Raw genomic sequence first — 12,677 nt, 5'->3', positions numbered from 1 at the left:
CCCATGTGCCTGAAGTCAAAACGCCCCCGAAACTGCAGGGAGGAAGCAGACCTTTGCTTTGCACATTATCTTAAAAAGCATGTTCTATCGCTTTTCACGTTGCACTGTTTTTACGCGAACTGTTGTGCCAATCTGTCATCATTTGAATATCAGTATCTTTCTTCCCTTTCTTACTTCACAGTAGTCATTATACAGTGATTTTACAAGATTTCTTCACTTTGTTTCAATCTCTGTGACCGAGTTTCATATTGCCTTATACCCCTCAGGTGAGTGGCACAAGGTTGCGGGAACATTTCCTCCTCCAAAGCATTTTTTTGGGGAAATGTCAAAGACCTGCTTTGAATACATTGAATCCATTCTCAGAGAAGACGGATACGTATAACACTTAGCTTGGAATCATTGATGTCTAATTCGTAGTTAGATCATATGATATCTAAAGAACATTTACTACTGTAACGGACATCCATCACGAACTAGACAGCATTCCGTTTCACAGTGCATTATGTAAACTCGGACACCGGGGTTTATCTGGGACTAGTGCGCTCTGGAGATTTTTTGGGGGATTACTCGTGGCGAGAGCCGCTCCCTCCGAGGGTGACCTGGCTGGTGAATTGTTACATTTCTTTTCGCTCTGGGGTACTGGAACTCAATGGCTTCGTCTCGTAAACTGGGTCGGTGGAGGAATGTCTCTGCCTGGCCAAGAATGTCTTCAACTTTCTGGGCTGCGGTGCTACTGACCAGCCTGCTGATAATTTACTGCGGTAAGAATGGCCGGTTTCAGTAGTCTATAACCAGTTTCAGTAGGCTTTAACCAGTTTCAGTAGGCTATAACCAGTTTCAGTAGTCTATAACCAGTTTCAGTAGGCTATAACCATGTGTTTTGTTTTCATAGGATTTATGTTCACAACGGTTTTTGATTGGCTGATTACGGTCTTGGGTAGAAGGTATGCAGATTGTGTGGATATGAACACACACACACACACACACACACACACACACACACACACACACACACACACAGAGACAAACCTTAAATACTTTGAATCTAGTTGTGATTCAGAAAGTGACGTGATCTTATCAGCTCAAATAAAAACGTTATAACCTACTATAAATGTGCTGTATGAAGAGTGTTATACAGGTCTCTTTACTTTCTAAACCAGATTAAAATGTAAATCTATGACATTTGGTGATCAAAATAATGCTGCTGTGATGATGATGGATTTAGCATTCTGTATGTCTCCCTGAATCTGAATGTTTCGTCGTTCGCCGTCCGCGGCTGTAGTGCTGAAAGATGCCCCGCGGGAAATTCCTCCCACGTCCTAAGTATGATTTACCTTGTCAGGATTGTTGCCGTTCAGCTGAGCGTGCAGAGTTTAGGAACAGCGGTCATTCTCAATACAAGTCGCTGTCACACATTGTTCCTGCAAAAATGTTTTATAATAATGTTGTAAAAGTAATAAATCATAGTCTGCAATGTTAGGGAATAGCCAGCCCCAACTTGCCATAGCCTATACACATAGATAGCCTATATATACAAAGTGGTTTTGAAATGTCACAGGTTTTTACTGTGCAAACATTCTGAGTATGACAAGCAAACTGAAACAAAATGGAGATTGGTATGTCCTAAGACAGAAAAAGAGACTTCTAGAATGTGGATCTCATTCAACCTCTTACAACTTCTCTCTCTCTCTCGGTTGTGCACCTCCTCTTGCACTTTGTCCACTGGGACCTGCAGCAGAGGTCTTGCTGCATCATTTCACAGCAAAAAAAGAGAACACAAGTCTATTTGACAGAGTGGTGGCACCAGGCAGGCATTTTGGAGATACAAAATGCACCGTTTTTCGTCTGGGTACAAATGCATTTGTTTCATAACCAGATTTGTATTCAGTATGGTACAGGTGGATCTTGATTGGTATTTCATCCACTGTTCATCCTGGAGCTATGGCTTTGATCAAATCAAATGTTATTCGTTACATGCTTCGTAAACCACAGGTGTTTAGTGCTAAAGTGATAAATTGTAAATAGTGGCAGCAACGTATGCGATGAGTAAAAAAAGTTTGTGTAAAGCGTGTCAATTTGCTATTTGGTTAACTATTTTACTAACTGTTTTAGCAGTCTTATGGCTTGGGGGTAGAAGCTGTTCAGGGTCCTGTTGGTTCCAGAATTGGTGCATCAGTACCGCTTGCCGTGCAGTAGCAGAGAGAACAGTCTATGACGGGTGGCTGGAGTCTTTGACAACCTGGTATAGAGGTCCTGGATGGCATGGAGCTCGGCCCCAGTTATGTACTGGGCCGTCCGCACTACCCTCTGTAGCTCTTTGCGGTTGGATGCCAAGCAGTTGCCATACCAAGCAGTGATGCAGCCAGTCAAGATGCTCTCAGTGGTGCAGCTGTAGAACTTTTTGAGGATCTGAGGGCCCATGTCAAATCTTTTCAGCCTCCTGAGGGGAAAGAGGCGTTGTCATGCCCTCTTCATGACTGTTGGTGTGTCTGGACCATGATAGATCCTTAGTGGTGTGGACACCGAGGAACATGAAGCTCTCGACCCACTCCGCTACAGCCCCATCAATGTAAATGGGGGAGTGCTCGGCCCGCTGTTTCTTGTAGTCCACAATCAGCTCCTTTGTCTTGCTGACATTGAGGAATAGGTTGTTGTCCTGGCACCACACTCTCAGGTCTCTGACCTCCTCCCTATAGGCTGTCCCATCATCGTTGGTGATCGGGCCTACCCCCTTTGTGTTGTCGGCAAACTTAATGATGGTGTTGGAGTCGTGCTTGGCCATGCAGTCGTGGGTTAACAGGGAGTACAGGAGGGGACTAAGCACGCACCCCTGAGGAGCCCCCGTGTTGAGGGTTAGCGTGTTGTTGCCTACCTTCACCACCTGGGGGCATCCCGTCAGGATGTCCAGGATCCTAATCCCTGACATGCTCTATTGCTCGTATACAAATGTAAGCAAGGTTTGAAATTATTATGTTTTATTCAAATAGTATATCTGTTTGGGCTTCTTGTTGTCAATTTGCAGTCTACAAATTATTTGTAATTATTATCCGGCCCCCCGACCATACGCTCAAGAAACAATAGGCCCGTTGCTGAATCTAGTTGATGATCCTTGCCATAGAAGAACCCTTTTTGGTGCTAGGTAGAACCCTTTGCAGAGGGCTCTACCTAGAACTCACTGTAAATAGTTCTACTTAGAACCCTCTATAAATGGTTGTACCAAAAAACCTTTAACTATGAATGGTTCTTCCTAGAACCCACTATGAAGGGTTCTTTCTAGAATCCTATATGAACGTTTCCACCAGCCTTATTAGCCTTTAAACTTAAACTCTTTATAACATTACATATATAGTAAGGCCTTACTTTGGGGCCTAGTTATACCCCATATATACACAGTGGTGGTAGACAACTCCTGGTTTACAGGCCATATCAGGTCTGCAAGTCACAATTTGCTGGCTTGCAAAGTGATCTATAATACCTATGAGAATCCACACCCTTAACCTGCATTCAGAATAACTGCCAGGATAGGAAAGCTTGAGCAATGAGTGAGACTACCTAAATCATCTAAACTGGAACAACCATCTCAGTGATGGGTGCAATAAGTACAAATACTAACAGATTGGATGAGTTTAGAAAAATGTATGGTATTTATCTGTGTGTAGCATAAAATTAATCAACCAATCAATGTCATGCAAAAACACAGATATTGAAACAAACAATTCTGAAAATCAACCTGCAATAGAGCATTCTGGGAAATAGGGTGGGCGTGGTTGTGAGAATTCTCTACACAGAGTAAAACATGACACAATCATACTCAATTCTGGTTATTCACACCAACACTGGGGTTCTTTTACACCACTGAGTGTTAAGTTAATTTAATCAACACTAGAAATGTAACACTGAAAAATCAACACCAGGTACAACTGGCCAATTTGCTGTGTACCGTACAATACACTGCTGGTTCACTCATATTCCCTTCCTACTCTGCTCAGTAAAATCACAAAAAATACTAATTTGAAAGACAGAAATCATGGCAAAGCTATCAACTATGTCAGCACTGTATATGTAAAATGATCAAGGGAATACCAGATACATGCTCAAATATTCCCATATAGGTACAGTTTAAACCATTCTCACACCTACATTTTAAACTTATCAGATTACTCAAATGCCTGAGGTAAACACTAATGCTCAGACACTATTTAAAATAAATTTAAAAAATTACAATAACAAAAGCTTATTCAGATTCAGAAGAGTTCTATGTAGAACCCTTCTTGCCTTCCAAATATTATATCTTGCCTTCCAAAGAATCATCAAAGAACGCTTTTTTCCAAAAACTGTTCTTAGGATGTTAAAGGTTCTAGGTAGATCCCTTTGCCATACAAATAACCCTCATCTACCAAAAAGGGTTCTTCAGATGAAAATAGGTATTGGATAATGTTTTGTACCTATGCAGATCAATGGCTTTAGGCTGATATACACAAAGCCTTGATCTACAGTGTATACTGTATATCATTAGTCACCTTTAACAAGTGTCTGAGAAAATAATGTTAGTGGGTGACAGTGAATTTCAGCTTATGTCATTTATGCAAGAATATCAAGTGTGTCATTGGAAGCTACCCACATAGTTAAACTTTAGCCCGCCAGCCTGCTAACATTGTACCTTGTGCCCTGTGATACAACGGTGTCAGCCGCAGTAAATGGGGTGAGTGAAAAGGGCTGTTAGGTTCCACTTGGATGTCTTTGATGCTAGGATGCCCAGGCGTTGTTTATTTTGGTGAATAATAATGGATAGGTATGAGTGCAGCAGCACACCATTTTCACAGCTGTCTAAAAGCAAAACCACCTCTGCTCTGTTTGGGATGATTTTAGCCACTGCTCTGAAAATGGCACTGAAAACAGATCTTATCCATGAGACCTGTCATTATGGAGCAAAACCACACACACACACACGCACACACAATCCTCCTCTATCCCTTAAAATGCATTAAGGTTGCTCTGAAAAGCATTGGGAGGACTGTCAGCTTGTTTGTGAGAAGGGTTCTATTGATTTAAGTGACTTCGGCTGTTTCAGCCACACCCGTTGCTGACAGGTGTATAAATTCGAGCACACAGCCATGCAATCTCCATAGACAAACATTGGCAGTAGAAAGGCCTTACTGAAGAGCTCAGTAACTTTCAACATGGCACGGTCATAGGATGCCACCTTTCCAACAAGTCAGTTCGTCAAATTTCTGCCCTACTATAGCTGCCACGGTCAACTGTAAGCAGGGCCGGCCCTGGATGTTCTGCCGCCCTAGGCAAGACAAAAAACTTCCGCCCCCCCACCTATCCCCGCTAAACTATGTACAGCAGTAGTCAGCAATAGGTTCGGCCTTGGGCCACATTTTTTCTAAGCTAAAAATTGGAGGAACAGAATATAATAGGAGCCCAATCCATAAGCTACAAATAAAAAATAAAGAAAATTACACATCTGGTTAGTAGGCTATATAATCAGTACAATGTCAATAACAGCCAAATACTTTCAATCTGATGACATTGATAAAATCTGCAATGACTCTATTAAATTCATTTTTTTTATTTCTGTGTGCATTGATTGGGGAAAAACACCTTGCAATCAAAATAAAATGTTGGGTTGAAAAAGTCTCAAAAGAAAGGTGGATAATGATATAGAAGTTTCAGGGAAGAATGGACAGAGAAATAGGCATTCTTACCATATTTCTCCAATGTGTAATGAATACTCAGGGAGAAAAAGGTGTAGATTTACGCGCAGAGCACGGCAGGTGTTTATTACGCCTTCACAGAAGGCAGGAATCGTGGTCACAGGCAGGCAATGGTCATACACAGGTAGGCAAACAGGCAAGTGAAACAAACTAGGACTGAAGGCTAAAACTGGTTCTCACAAACGAGCTAGACAAAGGCTTAGTAAAGTCAAAACAAACAATACCTCACAAGGCACAAACAGAATGAACTGAACTAAATAAGGAGCTAATGAGACCAGGTGAGTAACTAACACAGGTGAAATCAATGAACAAAAATGAAAGACAGGGCTACGTTCAAGAACACAAAGAAACAGGGCTTCGTTCAAGAACACAAGGTTGACTAAGAAAATAATTACAGAACCTTACAGAACTGTAAAAAGAGTGAGATAATTTGAGTTTTGGAAACAAGTGCTTTCATAAATGCATTGCGGGCCTCGTTTCGCTGGAGCAGTGTAAAATAAGCTTTCTGTCAATGACCCAGCCTTAACGAATTTAGTTTATTTACATATTGAATTTGATTGTCGAACATCAGTTTCAGCATTTTCGTGGCGCGCCTAGAGTGGCCTCTTTCCTCTGCTGTGGTGCTGCATTGTAGTCAGCGATGTTTTATCTCGGTAGCTGTCCATGGTCCTGAAATCTAATAATCAGAGAGAGAGATTAGGATGTAGTCTATTTAAGTCAAAAAATTACAGAGTAAACAGGCGATAGATAATTGAGTAATCTTACAAATTACTCGGTGATAGAATTAATGCGAGTTTATGATCAAGGCTTACCTTTTCAAAGACAAGTTGACTCGCCTGGCCTTCCTGGCAGCAAAAGCATGCACTGCTTCTTGGAAGTTGATTTTGTAACGCACAGGTTTCATAGCCTCCACCCGACTCTCCCATCTCGTGGTGCTGAGGGATTTCACTGTGAGTCCATCTTTTACATTCTCTTTCAGCACGTCCCAGCGATGTGTAGATCCAGATAAAAATGTATAAATCTCTTGGATGGTGTTAAAAACTCAGCCGCCTCCAAGCAACACGATGCTGCATCAGAGAGAACCAGGTTCAGCAAGTGCCCTCTGCATGGCCGACAAAAGGCCCTTGGATTGATTTCCTGCAGCAGCAGCAGCACTACTGTCATCGGGGACGTGGAGCGATGAATCTGAGTCCGGGTCCTAGATAGTAGGGTCCCTGCTGGCATTGTTTGGAGGTGTGGCTAGGCCTGGTGCGACCAAATGTTCTTGTCCACCCAGAAAGCTGTCATCATCGGTGGAAGGGGATGGCTCCGACTCCTCTGGTTCGCCCCCGTTGCTGCTAGAACCATTGAACGGGGGTTCGTCCATCTCGGCAAATGAACGGCCTGTCTTCGGAGGCATGTTGATTCTCTTTGGTTTAGAGATTGTGCCTCTTTTTTCGTTCGTTTTTGTCTCTTAGACATGGTAGCAAATTTGGTTGCAAATCTCTATAGCTTACTTTTAGCATAAATATTCCCACTAGTAGCTAGCTAACATTAACAGGCTAGGTTAGGATACTGCCTTAATCACTAATCATCTTCCTCACACAAAAACATTAAAAAACAACACAATAGTTTACTTGCCAGATTTATTTTTATTAATGTTTCACAATTGGATAATCCCGTAAAAACACACACATATCACCATAGCTACCAATGATAGTGGGAATGAACTTTGGGGAGAAGCGGGAATGGGGTAGGGGCAGGAACTGCAGCAACAGCTATGAGCTGATGGCTGGGGCACCGCCTGTGGTGTAATAGCCGATCAGGGGCAAATTTCCAAAATGCCGCCCCAAATTCAAGTGCCGCCTAATCTTGCCTAGTGGGAGGGCCGGCCCTGACTGTAAGTGCTGTTATTGTGAAATGGAAACATCTAGGTGCAACAATGGCTCAACTGTGAAGTGGTAGGCCACACAAGCTCACAGAACGGGACCACCGAGTGCTGAAGTGTAGCACATAAAAATAGTCTGTCCTCAGCTACAACACTCACTACCGAGTTCCAAACTGCCTCTGGAAGCAACGTCAGCACAGGAACTGTTCGTCTGGAGCGTCATGAAATGAGTTTCCATGGCCGAGCAGCCAGCTGGAGTGATGTAAAGCTCGCCGCCATTGGACTCTGGAGCAGTGGAAACGCAATTTCTGGAGTGATGAATCGCGCTTCACCATCTGGCAGTCCGACTGACGAATCTGGGTTTAACGGATGCCAGGAGAACTTGACTGGCCTGCACAGAGCCATGACCTCAACCCCATCGAACACCTTTGGGATGAATTGGAATGCAGACTGCAAGCCAGGCCTAATTGTACAACATCAGTGCCCGACCTCACTAATGCTCTTGTGGCTGAATGGTAGCATGGCCCGCAGCAATGTTCCAACATCTAGTGGAAAGCCTTTCCAGAAGAATGGAGTGCTGTTATAGCAGCAAAGGGGGGACCAACTCCATATTAATGCCCATGATTTTGTAATGAGATGTTTGAAGAGAACATACTCTTGATAATGTAGTGTATTTGGCACCTTTAGTTGTGAATGATACAAATCTTAGAATGCCTTAGAAATCAGAACATAGATGGGCTGTATGATGTGACTATAGGCTATTGATGATTTGAGAAAGTTGCTGAAAAAAAGCTTGCACTGTTCCTTGCCTCATGCTGCACACACTGTTCTCTCATCAAGTGATCATATTTTCACCCATCAGACTATTCTCAATTTAATCTTGCCTTTACTAAAATGTAAAATGTGTTTAAATGTAGAATGGCCCATTTATCAAATGGGCAGGAACAGGGACATGGGGAAAAATACATGTAATCTGTATGCACTCAAATAGCGAATGGGGGCAGCAGGATGGGTTGGCTACTCCAGTTATTTCAATCCAAACATCAACCACTGTTAGAGGAGCATGATGCATACATGTGATATTCTGCCCAAACTTTGTATGCCATGTGCTCTCCAACCCTGTTCCTACAGCTACCCAGTGCTTAACTTGGGAAACCAAGTGAAATCTGTTCAGGAACATCGATAGTAACATGTTTTCACAACAAAACATATTTCATTCAACTGTTGACAGCCCCTCTCTCTCTCTGCGCGCTCGAGAAAGGAATGAAGGAGAGAGAGGAGGAGATGGAAATACATGGTGGTGAGATATTCTGAAAGGGAATGTGTCAGCCTATTAATTATGAAAATACAAAAAATGCCCTATTACTAGGCTATTCAAAATAAAATAGAAATTCACTATAATTGTAGGCTAACTCTGTAATCTGCCCTGCACATTCAATGAACCAACAGCATCGCCTAAGCCTATACATTCTTTCCCAGACTCATGGATAGAAAGTTTGGAGAGTGGCATAAGGTAACCAGTCCATCCAGTATGCATAATACTGGAGTCAACACTCAAAGGCGATTCCTAGAATTTGTTTAGTTTTGGAGTAGAGGCTAGGCCAATTATGTACCAAAGATAACTTAAATCAGTTTTCTTTACGTTTTTCTGCTGAGCGTAATATGTATAACAGCACAATCATTATTTTAATTCAGGTTTTTCTTTCGTGCTTGGACTCATATAACCTCTAATATGCGTATGGGTGTTTTGAATTAATCATTACCTTAGAATTAATAATTAACTTAGAATGCGCTGTCCATTTTCTTGTGTTAGGTTTTGAAACAACATGCACAACAACTACAGTTGAAGTTGGAAGTTTACATACACTTAGGTTGGAATCATTAAAACTTGTTTTTCAACCACTCCACAAATTTCTTGTTAACAAACTATAGTTTTGGCAAATCGGTTAGGACATCTACTTTGTGCATGACACAAGTCATTTTTCCAACAATTGTTTACAGACAGATTATTTCACTTATAATTCACTGTATCATAATTTCAGTGGGTCAGAAGTTTACATACACTAAGTTGACTCTGCCTTTAAACAGCTTGGAAAATATCCAAAGAAAATTATGTCATGGCTTTAGAAGCTTCTAATAGGCTAATTGACATCATTTGAGTCAATTGGAGGTGTACCTGTTGATGTATTTCAAGGCCTACCTTCAAACTCTGTGCCTCTTTGCTTGACATCATGGGAAAACCAAAAGAAATCAGCCAAGACCTCAGAAAAAAGATTTTAGACCTCCACAAGTCTGGTTCATCCTTGGGAGCAATTTCCAAACGCCTGAAGGTACTACGTTCATCTGTACAAACAATACTACGCAAGTATAAACACCATGGGACCACGCAGCCATCATACCGCTCAGGAAGGAGACGCGTACTGTCTCCTAGAGATGAACGTACTTTGGTGCGAAAAGTGCCAATCAATCCCAGAACAACAGCAAATGACCTTGTGAAGATGCTGGAGGAAAAAGGTACAAAAGTATCTATATCCACAGTAAAACGAGTCATATATCGACATAACCTGAAAGGCCTCTCAGCAAGGAAGAAGCCACTGCTCCAAAACCACCATAAAAAAGCCAGATTACGGTTTGCAACTGCACATGGGGACAAAGATCGTACTCTTTGGAGAAATGTCTTCTGGTCTGATGAAACAAAAATAGAACTGTTTGGCCATAATGATCGTCGTTATGTTTGGAGGAAAAAGGGGGCGGCTTGCAAGCCAAAGAACACCATCCCAAGCGTGAAGCACGGGGGTGGCAGCATCATGCTGTGGGGGTGCTTTGCTGCAGGAGGGACTGGTGCACTTCACAAAATAGATGGCATCATAAGGAAGGAAAATTATGTGGATATATTGAAGCAACATCTCAAGACATCAGTCAGGAAGTTAAAGCTTGGTCGCAAATGGGTCTTCCAAATGGACAATGACCCCCAGCATACTTCCAAAGTTGTGGCAAAATGGCTTAAGGACAACAAAGTCAAGGTATTGGAGTGGCCATCACAAAGCCCTGACCTCAATCCTATAGAAAATGTGTGGGCAGAACTGAAAAAGCGTGTTCGAGCAAGGAGGCCTACAAATCTGACTCAGTTACACCAGCTCTGTCAGGAAGAATGGGCCAAAGTTCACCCAATTTATTGTGGGAAGCTTGTGGAAGGCTACATTAAACGTTTGACCCAAGTTAAACAATTTAAAGGCAATGCTACCAAATACTAATTGCTTGTATGTAAACCTCTGACCCACTGGGAATGTGATGAAATAAATAAAAGCTCAAATAAATCATTCTCTCTACTGACATTTTACATTCTTAAAATAAAGTGGTCGTCCTAACTGACCTAAGACAGGGAATTTTTACTAGGATTAAATGTCAGGAATTGTGAAAAACTGAGTTTAACTGTATTTGGCTAAGGTGTATCTAAACTTCCGACTTCAACTGTACCTGATGGTCGTTAGTGAGTTGGGTACTAGCAGTGCACGTCCAGAATGCATAAGAGGAAATTACTGTGACACAGAATTTCTCTGTGGTCATGACTCATGACTGCTGGTGTGGCAGTAATATGGTCACAGCAACAGCCCTAGATGTGACAATGGCCATGGATTAAGAATTTGAGATTTTAAACATTAGACAAGCTTGGCATTGTGGCCTTCATTTGTGTGCTGGCTCCCTCCCCTGGTTGCTACCCGTCATGCAATCTTATCATTCCATTGTGTTCTCATCAATCATGTTAGCGGCACTGAGGGGACTGCATTTGTTTTAGATCTGGAAGCTGATGAGGAAGGATTAGACAATTCTGTCATAAATCTAAACTTTTTCCGGGATGTATTGCTACACTGGGACCCACAATGAATGGAGAGACATTCATTGACACTATAGCTAAGGCTTATGGGTATTTTATTACATTATTATCTTATAATTTTTGTCATTTTTTCAGGATAAGACTACATGCCTTGACACTGAATTAGTTGCAATACTCTAAAATGGCTTCCTTTCTTAGGGTGAAATGTGTCTTCACTCAAGTCTTCACAGGGAGCAGTGTCCAGTCATTTGTCAGACTGTACCGTTTCTCAGTTCACAATAATTTACTTCCGTTGGTGCAATGTAATTGGTTTTCTTAAATCAGAAAAATAAGACATTCCACAGTGAAAAAAGCTCTCACCATACAATGACCATGAGCCCCTTGAGGAAATGAAAGGATGTATAGAATCACCATTGTCAGGTGGTGTTGGATTTTCTATTTCACACCTGGCAATGGGCTGGAAAATCACCTTCAGATATGGCCGTATTAAGAGTGTAGTATGTACACTAGCAAATTCTACTTTCTTCTTCCTTATTATCTGGCCTGTTTTACTCTAACCCATTCAGACACAGAGGCGGTGTAAAGGGGCATTGATGTAAATCCTTAACCCCCTGAATTTATCGACTTTGACCTCAGAGGCATGAACATAATGTTCCTTTGGGCAAGACGAGGATGCAGCAGAGTTTTTCAATTAATGTTTTATCAGCTTGGAAAACTTTATGGCCAAAGATGTCATTTTTGGAACAAACTGTTCTCTCCTCCACTGAGAAGTGCACTGAGTGTACAAAACTATGATCCCAGGTGAAAACTATGATCCCTTATTGATGTCACTTGTTAAATCCACTTAAATCTGTGTAGATTAAGGGGAGGAGACAGGTTTAAGAAAGGGGAGGAGACAGGTTAAAGAAGGATTTTTAAGCCTTGAGACAATTCAGACATGGATTGTGTATGTGTGCCATTCAGAGCGTGAATGGGCAAGACAAAAGGTGCCAGGCACACCGGTTTGAGTGTGTCAAGAACTGCAATGCTGCTGGGTTTTTCACGCTCAACAGTTTCCCGTGTGTATCGAGAATGGTCCACCACCCAAAGGACATTCAGCCAACTTGACAGAACTGTGGGAAGCATTGGAGGCAACATGGGCCAGCATCCCTGTGGAATGTTTTCAACACCTTGTAGAGTCCATGCCCCAACAAATTGAGGCTGTTCTGAGGACAAAAGGGGGTGCAACTCAATATTAGGAAGGCTCTGCTAATGT

The 12,677-nt window shown here is 42.1% G+C and overlaps 1 protein-coding gene across 1 annotated transcript in view; it reads left to right on the top strand.

Moving 5' to 3' along the window:
* Nucleotides 1-649: 649 nt before the first annotated feature.
* LOC311135374 (chemokine-like protein TAFA-5) overlaps nt 650-12,677 on the top strand; it is a gene marked incomplete at both ends in the record, with an annotated part of 224,058 nt that continues 212,030 nt past the window's right edge. Inside the window, one exon of the mRNA XM_084169313.1 lies at nt 650-761. Within this exon, the coding sequence (XP_084025439.1) occupies nt 650-761 (112 nt within the window). The remainder of the gene's footprint in view (nt 762-12,677) is intronic.

Source organism: Coregonus lavaretus (assembly GCF_964263955.1).
Source record: "Coregonus lavaretus genome assembly, chromosome: 9".
NCBI lineage: Eukaryota > Metazoa > Chordata > Actinopteri > Salmoniformes > Salmonidae > Coregonus > Coregonus lavaretus.
This window is presented reverse-complemented; position numbering and strand designations above follow the sequence as displayed.